The sequence below is a fragment of the Pyricularia grisea genome, chromosome I, assembly GCF_004355905.1.
Source record: "Pyricularia grisea strain NI907 chromosome I, whole genome shotgun sequence".
NCBI classification, from domain to species: Eukaryota; Fungi; Ascomycota; class Sordariomycetes; order Magnaporthales; family Pyriculariaceae; genus Pyricularia; species Pyricularia grisea.
This window is the reverse complement of record NC_044973.1, coordinates 1,126,906-1,142,802: the sequence shown is the minus strand read 5'-3', so window position 1 is coordinate 1,142,802 and position 15,897 is coordinate 1,126,906. Positions and strand designations below refer to the sequence as shown.

Here is a 15,897-nt window from a genome sequence, read left to right as displayed (position 1 = left end):
TTCAGATTTCAACCGATGCAGTTATTTTATGGTAGAGACTTTGCAGTTGAGATCTTACGCTAACAATTTTCACAAGCTAATTTTAGAAATTAATAAGTATTTTAAGAAATTGCAACTCTTTTCTTACGAGTCGGTGGCTATGGCCGTGGGTCTATTAATTGGATCTACTGTGTATTGTTACTATTTTATCTTCGCCTGGTCAAAGTAAGAAGCTCAGTTGACGGAATCGCCGGATCGACAATGTACTTCATGCGATCAAGTCAGGTAAAGCTGTGGAAGATGCTTTGCGCATATGCTCCGCATTATAAAATTTATAGAGGTATGCCTTGCTCACTTAGTCGCTTCACCTTTTAAATTAAACCACTAAGCTCTTTCGCTCATCATGCAATATGACCTAAGTATCCCATTTCAAGCTTCTTGCATTTGATATGCATTCCCTGTTCATTGTTTCCTGTCTGCCTTGCTGTCGAAAGCTTGGGTTAGCTTCAATTCGGCACGAAGCGACTTAAGCTTTTGGAAGGATACAACTGGACGTGGTTCAGAAAAAAAAGCGCGGCGTGCAGACTTTTGCTTGGTAACGGGAAGTGAGAGCTGTGTTGGCTTTATGCTGAACGTTGTCATGTCAGGAGAAAGACAAAAATCGTGGTCAACCGAAGCTGAAATCAATCTGGGCGTCATAGTGCTTACACTACATGGCCTACAACTCTTATTTGTTTTAAATTCGATTGTGATGATTACCAGGTATGTTACCTAGATTCGCCTGGATTGCAGGTCTACCCCACCTGGCTGGCTCGGGACCAAAATGGGGCTCCCAATGTGATTGGACTTCATCCTCATTGGGCGAATACTTGCTCGAACCAACGCACGTCAGAGACCTGCCCATTATTGCCGAGGCCATTCTGTGCACCGGTCCAGGCACAAATTATAGACTTGTAGACTTGACCGGTGCGCAGGTATTGGAGAAAAAGGAAACAAAATGGGCGACAATAACAAAAGGAAAATAGCTCGCAAGCACATTTTCTTAAATTCTCCACCGACATAGGTCACCTCGTATTTTCCATTACGACTCACGACGAGGTTCTAGTTCGAGATTAAATATCGCGGACAACCCTTCCCTTTAACTGGCTTCTGTTTCTTCAGGTGTTGTAGGGTCAGTTGTCAACATCCTATCACGGAAGCCAGAATCAGGAGCGGTCCACGGCCTGACGTCAGCATACAACAACACATGCATATGTAAAACTTACCTACTACACCTGCATCGATCATTCAAACTGTTTCATCAATGGCCTCAACTGTCACGATGCAAATGAAAGACGAATCATCCACCCAGACCCAGTCGACGGGCATGAGCAGCATGTCCATGGTCTTCTTCAGCTCACAGTCAACACCGCTCTTCTCGCGGGCTTGGACGCCATCTAGCCCTGAAGCATACGCCGGGACTTGTATCTTCATTTTCCTCCTCACTATAGCTCAGTATCTCCTGATCGCTGTCCGAAACGTCGTCTTTGAGAAGGTTGAAAGGCAGAAGACCGCCACCCCTGCGGAAACCTTGCGGGACCACGAAGCCAGGCCGGCCGCCCCTGCTAGGGACGACGAGAAAAGTTCATGTCTGGGCCATCATGAGACTGTTACGGGCAGCCTTCTATCGGCTGCAGCTTCTGTAGCAAAACAGCAGCAGCGCAGATCTCGACCGATGATCGTCATGGCACGCGCTGCTTGTGAAGTTGTCATTAGCGCGGCAGGTTACTTGGTGTAAGTCCCATCCTTGCATCTAGGAATGCTTCCGAAAATCCAGACCGCGACGCAGTGAAAACTTTGCTTTGTTGCTCCGGGATCATCCCTGACTTGCAAAACCGGCACAAGCTGACCATGGTCCACTACGGTCAATTTCCAGCATGTTGGCAGCTATGACCATGAATGTTGGATACTTCTTCTCGGTCATTGTTGGTGTTTTTTTCGGGTCGTTGCTTTTTGGCAGGTTTGGGGTCAACGACATCAGTTCTTGTCACCATTGAAGCAATTTGAGGTTTGTTGGGTGCTTCCGTTCGGGATCGTGGTCATGGGTACTCTGCTCTGCCACTTAGTATGCACATATGCTCTCTCGCGACTTTTCTTTTTTTTTTTTTTTTTTTTTTTTTTTTTTTTTTGCAGATAATCCAATAATCACGGACTTATTTTGAAGCCTCACCAAGCCCAATTGAGTACTCAATGAAGTTTAGATATGCAATAATATGGATGATCCTGCGTACCGATTACTTTTCAGAACCCATAGTCAACGACGGCGGGAATTGGACAGTGGCGGGGGTAGATTGTGCGCTCATTCTCGTAGAATCAGTGAGTTTTCCTTATGAAATTTCAAAGTATGTAGGACAAAAACCACTCAATTTTTCGCATGGTGGATTTTTTATTTATTTATTTTTTTATTTTGTTCTTTTCTCCCAATGTCTAAGTTTTGCCCAGCGCATCGGCAGCGCATAGGCCTGCCTTCACTCATAAATGGATCGTGCTCAAATTGACTCACGCACGCCATTGCCCGACCGCGTGTGGGCCAGAGTTTGGGCCAGGCCTTCTGCCAAGACTCGCAGGAGATGAGGATGGGGGAGTAATTGCGATTGGATTTGTCACTTGAATCCGCCTTGCACCGTTTGCCGGCTCTTCTAACATGCTCATCGTGTTTGTAATCTTTTGGCGGCTGGAATCTCGACAGTTGCAGGACCTTGCATAGCCATCAGTCGTAGGTTTGCTTTTAAAATAAATCGTTCTGCGTTTCTACCATGCCACATTCTTTGCTATCCAATTATGCTACAGCACGGCCTTGCTGATCTTCTGTATTACATTATACATAATTTGTGGTCCAGTCCAGAATGACCGGCAACATCTTGATCCTAGGCCCCGATAATTGACTAATGATCTTCGAAATGATTTTGCGCCGTGCCGATGGCGCCTGCATCACAGGCCAACCATTTTAACTCCCATATCTCATGATTGTGCGTGACCGGACTTTTCTTTTCAATTACCTTCATTCGTCGTCCGCCTCTTTTCGGGAACGGCCTGGAGTTTCTCCGGACTTCGTAACACTATATTCTCAACCCACAGGCCTCCTATATATAGCCCGAGGGCTTTAGTGTTAAGTCTGAGGTATATGTCGATGTGGTGAGTCAAGAGAGCCGAATCGCTCTTGATCGATATTTATATTTGCCTTTGAACATCGTCCTCCTGCTGCGTCCTAACTGCCTCCAGGCGCGGGCCGGTGCGGTACCAATTCTTGGGATCGTCGCCCAGACACTCGCCTATCGTAACCATCTTCAGGCCCTGACTCTTGGCGACGTTTATAATATGGCTGGTCAAGATATCGATCGTTTTATCGTGCTCGTGCGCCAACACGTTAGGGCCTTGGATTGCTTTGGTCAACTGTTCACTGACAATTTTCTTCGAAGCGTCCATATCGCCCTTCCAGTCTAATAAGTCTGTCAGCTTTGATTTACTCAGCGATGTTCACGACGGGAAAACACACCTTGAGTATCGATGTTCCAACGAATGACGTGGTAGCCGAGCTCACCAAGCAGGGTCTGGCACCTTTCGTCGCATTCGCCATAAGGCGGTCGTATATACGTTGGGAAAACGCCGAGAACTTTAACCAATGCCTCTTCGGGCCGATAGATCTCGTCAAGGAACTTGGTACGGTTGAGTAGCGGAAGGTGACCGTGCGACCACGTATGCTGGGCGAGTTGGTGGCCCTCGCGGTAGGCACGTTGGATGGCCGCCGGTTGACTCTCGATGTTAACGCCAGTGTGGAAAAAGGTGACTTTGGCTTTGGCCTCCGCCAGCATGTCGAGAAGCTTGTTCATCAGTGTCCCGGGGCCGTCATCATAGGTAACGGCGACGGCATCGGGCTCCGTGCATGATGTGATGATTTCTCCTGTATTTTGTTAACATGTGCGTGCTGTAGACAATCATGCCGTGACAGTTGTATTTACCATAAGGCACATTGCCTATGTGAGGACGGGGCACGTCTTTGGTGGGATTAACCTCGTGTCTAAAGCGAGGTCAGCTGGCGATCGTAAATCCATAGAGCCGACAATAGTGTTAACTTACGCCTGCACGTCGTTGCCACCGTTGCCGCCGCTGGCGCCGTTGCCACCGTTAATGCCGTTGCGGACGCTGCGCCTGGTATGCCCGCGGGCAAGGGCAGAGGCGACAAATCCAAATATTGCAATGATACTAGTGGACTTCATGCTGACGACTAAGTTATTTAAACGAATGTACCCGTGATATCGGAAAATTGATAAAAGAAGCGAGTGTATGTAGCTGAATATCTATTGATCGTAGAGGCGTCCAAGTTTTATCATGAATGCAAAGGAAGTCGGGTGTAGAAAAGGCGGTACGGGTAAACTTTTTTATATTTAGGTCCAACTCCTATTACAGCTACGGAATTGCCATTTGGGATTGTAAAAATAACCAACCAGAAACGGGCATCATGCGGCTACACATTGGCCGGGGTTGAACCTAACTAACCCAGCGTGGACCCTTGTAGCAGCGTTGAAATTAATAAGTCCTGCAAATGATTCCACCTCTAATTTACCACGTATAGAGCTGGAAATACATAATGCCGTATGACTGGCCGTTTCAGCGGTCACAAGATTAAAGTTTAATTTAAATAGATCACTTTCTCAACCAATTAGTCAGGTGAAGTCATTTTCGAAATTGTAAAGATTTGTAAAAGATTCTGCTCTGGATTTTAACATCACGTGGTAATGTACCTAGTTTCGTGTAACTGCTAATAAACCATTAATCTTTTTATGTGACACGGCCTTTCGTCCGTTTGACCCCAATTCATAATTTCGGCCTTAACATACAAGGGCCACCCACTTTCCACGTCGGCTTAAAGTATATGAATTTTCCGGTCAAATATACGTTCTTATAATTCATGTTACCATAATTTGCGTAAAGTTTTTATCACTTATTCAAATGCTGTTTCCGGGCAGTTAATTTGATCAAAAGATACACCTATTCAAGTTGTTGTGTTGTAAATTAACACGTTGATTTAACTACATAAGTAGTAGTGTTCTTTAGTTTAATGTTGGCTAGAACAACTTGACAACATTTGAAGATAAATCTCGAATATTACTTACTGGTAGAAAAGTGTGAGTGTTGAAAACTTTGCGAACACAAATTGAAAACCTGGATTCTCTAGATTTCACAGAGCAAATACAAACAAAATGTGACTAAAATAGTTTGTGAATATATCGCAGGTAAACTCTCAAATAAACGAGTTAAATTTGTAAGTATTTAATATGTACCGGTGTATATTGGCAATCTGAATAATGAGTTTTCTATAAATTATATTATCTCAATTAATATAATAATAAATTAGCTGCAATATTTAGACGCTCTTATATTGTTATAAGCATCCCTTTTTATCCTTGTCATGATTCTGAATTATAATTCCTTTTGTTATATAATTGATCGGAACGTTTATCTACTCACCTTCAAAACCTATCAAACTTTACGGAATACGATAGTTATTAATATCCGGTATTTTATCTGGAAACCTTTCATTCTCATGATCTTTCCTGCTTATCCTACTGTTCTCTTTCCCATTTTGAATAAAATCTTCTCAAAAATAACCAGACCAGAATATATCATAGGCGCAACCGTTTACAACATAAGCAACAATGAAAACAAAATGTTGATACTCAAAGCACCCGCATGCTACATCAACATGAACCCCTTTACGAGGACCTTTCCGGTATTATTGAATGACGTAAAAGCCCCCACTCCGACCTAGTGTCCCTGGTCGAGCTCATATATGCATCGGTATATATTTAGCCCTCAGGGGCACTTCCGCCCCGCTGATATATGCCGGGGAGCTATCTAAATGTAGCCAATTAGAGCATTTACTGGAGTATCCTAGTATATGAGAACATCTCTATTCATGGTGACCCTTGTCTGCGATTGTTCTTTTTTATATGGGCGCGCAAAGCCAGACGGCTTCGTACGCGACTCGTGGCAATTTGCATATGTCATACGCTTGCAAATGAACAGCTGATTTATTCTCGTTGGACATCTAATATTAAGCCCTATTTCTAAGACAAGTTATCGTTCAAATGGCCTTCGTCACTCGACATGCTAACCTGCCATTGATACTTGTGAAACCATTTTTATGCTACTAATAAATCGAACATCAAAGTATTAGCCCCAGTATAGCCCCTATAGGCTTACTGTTGCAGGCCATATTTACCCTAGTCACTGGTATTAGTCATTGACGGAAGCTTTCGTGTTTGATGATGTTTTAGTGCACCACTTACTCCTGTCGAATTATTATGAACAAGTCGTACGAGTTTGAGGGAAATTTCAATAGAAAGCCTAGGCCAACACCGCACCCTAGTCTTGAGGTCTAGTAATTCCACATTTGTGAGAATTAGCATATTCCCTGTCAATACCGTTATGAATTTAGTATCAGCCTTATTGGGCTTGCACGTATTGAATCACCGGAAATGCCAGTATTTGAAGGGGCAAACTTCGTAGGGAAATATGCACGCGCCTAGTGAATCATTCACGTCTATATTCCTAAAACCATCCCATGCTCGTCCTGCTGCGAGTCAAATTTCTGTCATCATCGTCTTCGCGATCCCCTCGTCAATCCTTTTGTGTTTTGATCGCACAGTCCGGGACAAGCTAAATATAGCCCTTGATGCAGCTCCAAGTAATACACTCGTGGTCGTGCTTCGCGAATTATAACCATGTTGGAGTTTAGGCACAGACTGAAGCGCATTTAGGGTACGGGGATTTTACGATTAATTGATTTGAGTATTTAGGTTCCATGAAGATCTAACGTAGTAGCTGATGTTCCATCTGTGTTTGGATATTGACAAGATACCTTTCCAGGCACTGCCCTTTATTGGTATCCTAAGTTGGGCGAGCATTTGAGAGCGATAGCCTCTGGATGTACTACATACCGATACGCCTAACAACCGTCTCTTGAGGTCGAACTCGTCCCACTGGGCCACTGTTGTTCACCTCGAAAAGTGTTCAAGCCTTTCTCCGTTGGTGAAACGATGGAGGATGTTGAGAGCTCCGGAAGGACAGTATCGACGACCGAGAGGGACAAGCGAGAGGTGTTTCATCGTGTTCAGCAAGCATTTGCGGGCACCTTTCACATACTGTGCTGTTGTGCTGTGGCATCAACGGCCCGCTCCAGGAGGACGACGTCAGCCAATCAGGGGCTTCTAATATGTTGGGAGCGGACTTTCAAGTTGCACCGTCGGTGCTGCAGATGGTTGCCATTGGAGGTCCAATCACTATCTGATAACCGAAACCTCGCTACAGTTTTCGGCTGGCAGGGGTTTTGATTACTACACAGCTTCATGTGCTTTCAGCGATCTCTTTCGTCCCATGATCTCCTGCGGGGGCGTTGGGGATTATGCGGTAATGTATTAGGTTCCGTGCGGTTATTTTACCGCCCACCGATCGAATAATTCATGACCATGTGGGTACGGTTTGGGGGATAAACCCCAAAGTATGAAACGCCACCTATTAAAACCAACTGCCATCCCAACCAACCTCTAACCTTCTATCAACAATCTCATCAGGTTCAGGCGGGGTATTCCCCGGTTGTGCCCGGAATGCCACTACCTCGGGAGTCGTAAGCCTGCAAAGAAGGTAAAGGGACTTGGGAGACTTGGGGGACTGGTGTTGAAAGGCACCGAGGCCTGCCAATGTTGAAACCGTCCGAATTCACATGCAATCAATTCATCTAAATGATTTGGGACTAAATTTGTAAGCTCACCTTGCCTTAAGTGGAATGTAGACAGCCTGATCTGTTCCCCTGACTTGTCACATGGACTCTTCTTTCTCCTTTTCGAATATGGGATGAGTGTTGTCGTAAGTTTCTCAATCACTACTGCTCCAAGTGCGGAGCTTGATTTCATGCCATGAGATGGCGTTTGCTTATACTAAAATATGCTAATGAAACCGAAGCTGCGAAATGCCACACGCTGATTTAGTATAAGTACAGCAGGACCTGGTGTCGTTTCTGAATGTTTTGGTAAATAGGCATTTGAACACTACACAACTCTACCAACCCTGATCGCTCCTGGTATCTATTCTTCACAGACAAGTACAAGTTTTGTACTCTTGCCCCCTTGTACCCCAAAAGAAAAATATCAACCATGCCCACTGTCACTAGAAAAGATGAAGGTGAGCTCATGCAGCTCACATCATCAATCAACATGGCAGCCGCCAACATCAAGGCGTTTTGCGAGACTGAAGGTTTCCAGCAGCCATCGCTCTTGCTGGCGCCGAATGTCCCCCGCAACCTCCAGACTGCGCCCTATTTCGAAGCCAGGGACGAGCTCCTCGCCTCGGCCGAGCAGCTCATCCGTCTGGTCCGAGGACCGAGGGAGCACTTGATCAGCCTCAGCATTGAGCACATTGCAAGCGCCTCTCTGCATGTCATCATGAAATACAAGCTCGCCAGACATGTACCGCTCAAAGGCACGACTACGTACGCCGCTATCGCCAAAGCGGTGGGCAAAAAGGAGATGACGCCGGAGCTGGTCGGGCGCGTGCTCGAACACGCTGCGACTTACGATTTGTTCAATGTCATGACCGGCGGCCTGGTGTCGCACAATATCGCGTCCTCCATGCTCGTTACAGATCCTGATCTGGAATCTTGGATGGAGATCAACTGCACCGTGGCCTATCCGGCCGGTGCAGCCATGGTTAAAGCCCTGGAGATGTATGGATACAGCCCAGAAGTAGAAGAGGCTCCTTATGGAGTTTCAATCGGGCAAAAAATTGGACAATTCGAGTCGTACAGAATCCCGGACGCCGACGGCAGACGGTTGCACGAAGTGTTCGCCCGTGCCATGAAGGGTATCGGCGCCGAGGGTAAATACGATTACCAGCACGTCGTGGACGCCGGCTATCCTTGGCACGAGCTGGAGAGGGGAGCTGGTCACCTAGTGGTGGATATTGGCGGCGGAACGGGCCACGTCTCGGTGGCCGTGGCGAAGAGATACCCAAACTTGAGATTCGAGGTCCAGGACCTCCCGGAGACTATCGCAATGGGCGAGGCGATGTGTCCGGCAGAGCTCAAAAACCGAATCAAATTTCGACCCAATGACTTCATGACGCCACAAACCCCGCGACGGGACCTCAACGGTGAGGGCGTTGCGTATTTCCTCCGTTGGATCCTCCATGATTGGAGTGACAAATATGCGAGCAAGATTCTGCAGGGTCTGGTGGTTGCTCTTCGACCACAAGATCGAATCATTATCAACGAGTTTATTGTTCCGGAACCGGGGACGACGAGTCCTCAGAGGGCCCGAAGGGCGCAGTAAGTCATGTCCTTTCATTTAACCCTGTATATGGTACTTGGATGCTAACAATACTTCACCAGTGACAATGATCTGCTGATGTACATGAATCTCAACGGCCGCGAGCGAAATGTTGGGCAATTTGAGGAACTGGGTAAATCAGTAACGCCTCAGTTGAAGGTGCACAGAGTTCATCGGCTGGTTCAAGGTGAGCTTTCCATCATTGAGATGGTTCGGGTTGACTCTACTTTGTAACTACTTGGATCTGTCTGTGTTTGGTTTCTGTATAATTAGAAGGTCTACTAGGGCGTTCAGAAGACACGGTAGTTATATTTAAAGTAAGGGAATGGAACCAAAACGAAGCTGTTCTTTGCCGCTTCGCCATCTTGACCATCAACGTCCAAAGCTGAAAGCAACGCTCGAACTGAAGTAAATTATGAAAAGCCAAAGCCCATTGCCGAACTTGGCCTTCTTTGTGCTCTTTGACTATTTTTGTTTTGCACTCTCCCTTACTTTCTATGACTTGTGCTTCCCCGTTTCCAAGTACCTTTACAAATTACAAGCCACCTTTGCCTGATGCGCAACCGAGACAAGCGGCAGCAAGAGGATTGAACCTCACGACATTCCTCGACAAGAAAAATGTAGCTCATCTTTAACTCTCATATCCCTAATCACGCGCACTGGCTTTGGTGCGACTGTGGAACTACTAGCGGCCAAGTAGTTTGGCTGCGGCTGAAAGGTTCCTCATGCAAAATCACCTCATGGCCAGCCCGCTTTACTCAGGGGCCGTCTTGGCATTCGCTTCCTTGGTCGGAATCGGGTGGTCCGTGGTGTTCAGCCCGTTTATAGAGACAGCAAATTAGGAGCTTCATAATTTAAGAGAATGTAGCCGGCGTACGGCGCTGGGGCCCCTTGGATTCTCTTCGCGATCTGGAACAACTTTAAAACCTTAAATGAAGCAAGCAACTAACTGGACAAGTATCATTGTGGGTTGTTCAAGGGTTGTTCTGGAGTTATAAGGGGGCGAGTTGGTTGAGTCTGCCTTGCACATTGTCTTTTACGCTTCTCCTCAAGTCTCCAGATTCGCTTCAGTTACGCAACAGTTATGCTACGCTCATTTCCTGCACTTCTTTTGGCTGTTGGCCACTTGGCCACCACCGTTAGCGCCGCAAACATGGTCTTTGGCGCCTACGGGAACCGCAACTGCGAGGCTTGCCTCGACAAGACTTTTCAATCGTGCCCTGGGGACTACCAGACCCGGAGCTACGCGACTGTGAGTAAAGATGGCCCAGTCTCCATCATCCTGCTATGGCTTCCATGCCCACACCATTACTATTGCAAAAAATAACTAGCAACCCTCCTGATACTGAACGCAAAACAATATCCACCCACAATCCTAGTGCATGTGCGCCGGTAACGGTGGCGCCAACGTGGCCACCTGTATGAGCGGCTACTGCGACCCGTCCTTCAACCACATCGTCGTCATGTCCTGGTACATGTACTGCACCATGTTCTTCAAGGAGCTGTGCCCCAATGCCAGGGAATACTTTGACAGCGAGACTTGGGACCGGCTTTGTTCGCCCGAGGCTGTTGCCAAGGGCGGCATCGGTGCATCGGGTTCTGGGTCTGGTACCTCCGACTCCGACTCAGGGGCCGGTTCTGGCTCATCCAGCTCGGGGGCTTCATCGAAAACGAAGCCTGGAGTTTCGTCGGGTTCTGGATCCATTTCGGAAGAAGGCGTGGCGGCTCTTGGGTAAGTGTTTCGGAGTGCATTTCTCGTCTGGTGTCTATTTTGCGCTGTTCTCGATATTACATGGCGCCTCCCATGAACCTGCTTGCGCGTGGATGTGATATTTTAACAAGATTACACTGAAACTAGGACTGGGAAGGCATCAGAGCCAGGGGCGACAGGAGCTAAAAAGGACAGCTCTGTCTCGTCGACCTCGAGCAAAGCGGTGGGGGCCACTGCTACAGCAATGCCAGTATTGGGCATGATGGCCGGGCTGGGCATGTTTGTTGTAAATATGAACGTATAGTTTGTGAATAGGAGATGAGTTCAAAAAAGCCATGATAATCCTGCCCATATCTCACAAGGGAATCTTCCAGGCATCATTTCAGACTTCCATTGGGAATTGCTGGTCTAAAGTGATATGATGTAGTCAGACTAGTCCAGAACCTTAGTACTCCTGTCCCCGTATGGTGTATCTATTCGCAGCCCAGAAGACAACTATGGTCATGATGGTGTTGAAACCAAGGTAGAATTACCCATTCCGGCAATATCTCCCCCACCGCCTCCACCACCTGACAAAATTCCTCGTGGCCACGCAAGTTGTGCATCATACGCAGGCCCCAGCACATCGGCGACGACTTGAAAGAGACGTGCTGCTGAGGGACCAATCAACCAAAGGTCGCTGCTTAGATGCAGCAGCACGGCATAGTGAGCTAAGATGACCAATCCGGCCGGTCGGCGCTGTTGGACCAGCTGGTTGAACTTGGCTGGACACCGGACGGACCAGGAAAATGTCATTTGATGTTGGTGTAGCCGCCTGCTTTGCTGCTGCAGAGGATGCTGCGAAGGTGGGAAGGAAAATAGCCCCGAATGGTCGAGGCCCGTCTGCAACAAGCTGATCGCTTCGAGGCAGGCGTTGAGGGCCTCGTCTTCCCCGTCGTTGCTATCATCGACTGGGGAGACTGTGCCAGTCAGAACCCTGGCATTATGCTGGTCCTTGACCCAATCCGAAAGAGCACGCAGCTCTTCTCCCTGGCCTCGTAGACGGGGCGTGTTCAGCTGCCCGACCAGCGAGATCAGTGGCCAAAGTTCAGACTCGAGCAGGTGAGGCCACGCGCTCGAGGCGACGACGCGCAAGCCGTTGTGAACCTGAAGGTATTGGCAGTAGCGGTCCAAAGCAGCCTCGGAACTGATGCCGTCCCTGTCGTCGCCCGTTCCCCGCGGAAGAGTCTCCAATGTATCCGCGAGCACATGGCGGCCCAGCGTGGACGAAAAGAGGGTGGCTGCGAGTGAGTTGGTCGCGTCGATGGTGGGCTCAAGGCCACTCCCGCCGTTGCGGTTATTGAAGAGTGAAAGGGCTCGGGTCTGCAGCCGTGAGGCCTGCGCTCGATAGAAAGCGGCACGCTGCGGCCGCACCAAGACGAGCTGCCGGGAAGCGATTGCAAGTATCTCGTGGAGAAGCCAAGGAAAATCCAGCGCCGTCTGCAACACCATCTTGGTTGCTGCTCTGTCAAAGTCTTGGTCGACCTCGGGGTTGGACAGCGCAAAGGTGTAGTGCGCCATGAGTTCCATGTGGTCCAAGTTCACCTCGGAGGCAGAATTATCCTGCACATCAAACTGCGACTGCGGGGATCCCTCTATGGCGATTAGGATAGGATGCCGTCGCACACTGTCCAGTGGTGCTCGGATGGAGTGAGACACAACATCCGGGCTCACGGGCGTGCCAGGCAAGGGGATCTGTCGTGGACTCGCTCGGTCGTCTTCAAAGTGGCAGACGCGATTGGTGATGGTGCAATTGGCACATTGCGGCCTTAGTTCATCACACTAGGACGACAAGGTAGCGATTCGAGTTAATTACCACTGGGTTGAGATATGAGGGGCTCGAGGAAGATGTTGAAGATTATCTGGTGTGCTCCTGTACCTTTTGGTGTCTCTGTTTGCATTCTTGACACCCGCGCCGTGACTTGCGATGAGTGCGGCGCTTCTTCATTGGCTTGGTCGGGATGGGGTTCCGAGCCGCCTGTCATCCGATATGCGAGGATCAAAGCGCTAGGTGTAGAGATAAAGGCTTGTTTGGTGTTGGCAGGTAGAAATGCGACGGAAAGAATGTTATACGCGTATCGAATTCACCAGTTGGAATGGTGAGCTGGATATGGGGAGATTTGCTGGGGTTGACAAACGAACGATTCGTAACTTAATTGCGTACCGCCGCCGTGGAAGTGTGAAGGTTACGTCAGCTTGGCCAGGCAAAATTGGCGGGTAGATCATAATGGAAAAAAAAAAAAAAATAGCCTGTGTTGCTTGTCAAGCTGGCTGTAGCCCTACGCAGCATGGCGGGGGCTGAGCAAGCTAGTGGTCTATACCCGTATAGGATCCTTGCACTAATTGACGTATCATTTCACTAGCGTCTTTCTATACGGGTATTCCCCAAGAACTATTTGCTATACGGGTATAGACGTGGTACAAATGGCTTGGTTTGCATGTATACCTAGTTATATATATATAGAGAACCTTCACGTCCAAACCAATGCTGTCGAACTATCTTGGGGAAGTTAAAAGAGATTACATGCAGCTTCTTGCGCTTGTGCCCACTTCGTTTCAACAAATACATAACATCACGCAGCGCACTACCAAAAATGGAGACACCACTTAAGTTCGTTTTCTATGCATACACGCCTTCGTTGCCCGCGGCCATAATCTTCATCATTCTATTTGCCCTATCTACCGTGTGGCACATCAAGCAGCTTTTTCAATCCAGAACATGGTATTTTCTTCCCTTCATCGTGGGATGTCTTTGTAAGCGAAATCCAAGTCCCGACATCTGGACCGAAGAGAAATCTAATTACTTGGCTTCACGCTATAGTTGAAACTGTGGGATATGTCGGTAGGGCCATCTCATCAACTGAGTCGCCCGACTTCACCAAAAACCCCTACATCATACAATCAGTGCTCCTTCTGTTGGGACCTACACTCTTCGCCGCGTCCATCTACATGATTCTCGGGCGACTCATCCACCTCCTCGATGCCGGCCAGTACTCTCTGGTGCCTGCTCGCTGGATAACAAAGCTTTTCGTCCTCGGAGATGTGCTCTCCTTCTTTGCTCAGGGGGCCGGTGCGTACCTTACCTACCTACCTACTCAACTTCAAAAAAGACAGCCAATCCATTGCGAGACTTGATAATAGCTACAAGAAGCCTGATCTGACCGGGTGCTAAAATAGGAGGCGGCTTATTGACTACGGCCAAGGCCCAGAACGACGTCACCAAGGGCGAGAACGTCATCCTGGGCGGCCTCGGAATCCAGATCCTATTCTTCAGCCTCTTCATCCTCGTGACGGCCGTCTTCCACGTCCGCATCCACCGCAATCCCACGCAGCAATCACTCAATGTCTCTGCACCATGGGTGCCAATGCTGCATGTCCTATACATCGCAAGCTTCCTGATCCTGGTTAGGTCCGTGTTCCGCGTCGTCGAGTACTTCCAGGGCTCGACCGGGCTGCTGATGACTCACGAGTACTTCCTGTACCTACTCGACGCGTTGCCGATGTTTACAGTATGCGCTCTGTTCAACTGGATGCATCCTGGCAAGGTCATTAGTAGGTTTAGTCGTGTCGAGGGTGATGGCGAAGCGGGAGTCAAGATAGAGAGCAGGCAGCGTTTGGAGGTTTAGTCATCAGGGATTGTCCATTGCTTGTGTGAAAGCATTTGCCAGAACTGGTCGTCCTTAGTCCAAGTTCTACCCCGCGCCCTCTGATATTGAGGTGGGGAAATCCCATTCACTTGTTCATAATATCCGATGACTTGGGGTTTGGACGAAATGCCCTATAGCAAACCAGTTAGCACTCAGTACGACAATCTGACTGGGAAGAAACTAATAACGTATCCTATAAAGAGTCCCAGCTGTAGACGATGGTGATATTTTTAAAGTGAAATCGTCTATGTGATGCCTTGGATGTTGGTCCTTATACCTAGTTGACATTTACTATGATACCTCTCCTGGCCTGATCTCTATTGAATTGCTGGAGAGCTCCGTCCCCGTTGGTATCAAATTAGTACTCCGAGTCCGACTTGCTTTGGGAAGGCTTGAAAATTATTTCGCATGTTATTTGCAATCAGGCTCGTGAGGTGAGGGGTTATGCTGAGCCCTTGCACGTTGTTGTCATTTGACCGAGGATAATCCCAAGATCTCCTTCGTCTAATATTATGGGACCATAGTAATACCCAAATGCCTTTCAAGTGTCAAAGTTCTGCCCTAACTAAGTTTGGTAAAAGCCTGGCGCAGAAAAGCATCTTGACTGATGATACGGTTTGTGGTGGCGGGAACTTATAACTTCACGCTCAGTATGCCCCATCTGGATTGGATTCACCATTTTCAACTCTGGCAAATTTCCAACCTAAACTTACTACCGTCAGCCCAGGGATCTCTTTCTTTCGCTGTGCTTGAATTATCAACGGTGAATTTGACAGAGGTTAAGATGCAAATATGCGAAGCAAATCGAGTGAATTGTTTTTGGCAAGCTTGACTTACAAACTCAACCACCTTTTCCGCAATAATTTCAACCTTATCTTGAAATAAAAGCTTTTAGCTTTCCTCCCGACAACTCTACCCCCGGATGGAAATAATATTTTACCTGATACTTGGCACAGTCAATATGAGAGCTACAACCAAAACCCGACCTTTTGTTTCAGCAATCTACATTACCAGCGATGAATTCCAGACTCTCAATGCACTCGCTGGTCAACCCTGCAATTTTCGATGAAAACTCGTCCGGAGTTTGATGGATGTATAAGAACCATCACCATGGCACCGGAGTAGAGAAGAATAGCCTTCACTGACAACTATACTGCCA

General features: G+C 47.9%; 6 protein-coding genes across 6 annotated transcripts; 4 read left to right on the top strand and 2 right to left on the bottom strand.

Annotated features, from left to right (window-relative positions):
- The first annotated feature begins 1,036 nt into the window (after positions 1–1,036).
- Positions 1,037–2,169, top strand: PgNI_05422 (uncharacterized protein). Its single transcript, XM_031125453.1, has 2 exons — positions 1,037–1,752; positions 1,895–2,169. The coding sequence occupies exons 1-2, from the start codon at positions 1,283–1,285 to the stop codon at positions 2,013–2,015; spliced, it is 591 nt and encodes a 196-aa protein (XP_030982086.1). The 5' UTR covers positions 1,037–1,282; the 3' UTR covers positions 2,016–2,169.
- Positions 2,170–3,189: 1,020 nt separating this feature from the next.
- On the bottom strand, positions 3,190–4,235 carry PgNI_05421 (uncharacterized protein; the record flags this gene model as incomplete). The annotated part of the gene is made up of 4 exons (XM_031125452.1): positions 3,190–3,458; positions 3,515–3,919; positions 3,978–4,036; positions 4,096–4,235. 4 exons carry the CDS (start codon positions 4,233–4,235, stop codon positions 3,190–3,192), a joined length of 873 nt encoding a protein of 290 aa, XP_030983123.1.
- Positions 4,236–7,955: 3,720 nt separating this feature from the next.
- Positions 7,956–9,679, top strand: PgNI_05420 (uncharacterized protein). The gene is made up of 2 exons (XM_031125451.1): positions 7,956–9,340; positions 9,404–9,679. The coding sequence occupies exons 1-2, from the start codon at positions 8,172–8,174 to the stop codon at positions 9,573–9,575; spliced, it is 1,341 nt and encodes a 446-aa protein (XP_030982815.1). The 5' UTR covers positions 7,956–8,171; the 3' UTR covers positions 9,576–9,679.
- Positions 9,680–10,425: 746 nt separating this feature from the next.
- Positions 10,426–11,356, top strand: PgNI_05419 (uncharacterized protein; the record flags this gene model as incomplete). The annotated part of the gene is made up of 3 exons (XM_031125450.1): positions 10,426–10,593; positions 10,721–11,073; positions 11,200–11,356. 3 exons carry the CDS (start codon positions 10,426–10,428, stop codon positions 11,354–11,356), a joined length of 678 nt encoding a protein of 225 aa, XP_030982537.1.
- A 2-nt stretch (positions 11,357–11,358) lies between these two features.
- PgNI_05418 (uncharacterized protein) lies at positions 11,359–13,206 on the bottom strand. Its single transcript, XM_031125449.1, has 2 exons — positions 12,971–13,206; positions 11,359–12,873 (listed from the first exon to the last, which is right to left on the bottom strand). The coding sequence occupies exons 1-2, from the start codon at positions 13,037–13,039 to the stop codon at positions 11,554–11,556; spliced, it is 1,389 nt and encodes a 462-aa protein (XP_030982539.1). The 5' UTR covers positions 13,040–13,206; the 3' UTR covers positions 11,359–11,553.
- Positions 13,207–13,685: 479 nt separating this feature from the next.
- Positions 13,686–14,717, top strand: PgNI_05417 (uncharacterized protein; the record flags this gene model as incomplete). The annotated part of the gene is made up of 3 exons (XM_031125448.1): positions 13,686–13,845; positions 13,913–14,161; positions 14,269–14,717. The coding sequence occupies 3 exons, from the start codon at positions 13,686–13,688 to the stop codon at positions 14,715–14,717; spliced, it is 858 nt and encodes a 285-aa protein (XP_030981862.1).
- Positions 14,718–15,897: the final 1,180 nt, after the last annotated feature.

Coding starts and splice junctions, on each gene's coding strand:
- PgNI_05418 (XM_031125449.1), bottom strand. CDS start 13,039: ATGAAGAAGCGCCGCACTCATCGCAAGTCACGGCGCGGGTGTCAAGAA. Junction 12,874..12,970: donor GCAAACAGAGACACCAAAAG/GTACAGGAGCAC, acceptor TTGTCGTCCTAG/TGTGATGAACTAAGGCCGCA.
- PgNI_05420 (XM_031125451.1), top strand. CDS start 8,172: ATGCCCACTGTCACTAGAAAAGATGAAGGTGAGCTCATGCAGCTCACA. Junction 9,341..9,403: donor CAGAGGGCCCGAAGGGCGCA/GTAAGTCATGTC, acceptor ATACTTCACCAG/TGACAATGATCTGCTGATGT.
- PgNI_05422 (XM_031125453.1), top strand. CDS start 1,283: ATGGCCTCAACTGTCACGATGCAAATGAAAGACGAATCATCCACCCAG. Junction 1,753..1,894: donor AGCGCGGCAGGTTACTTGGT/GTAAGTCCCATC, acceptor GTCAATTTCCAG/CATGTTGGCAGCTATGACCA.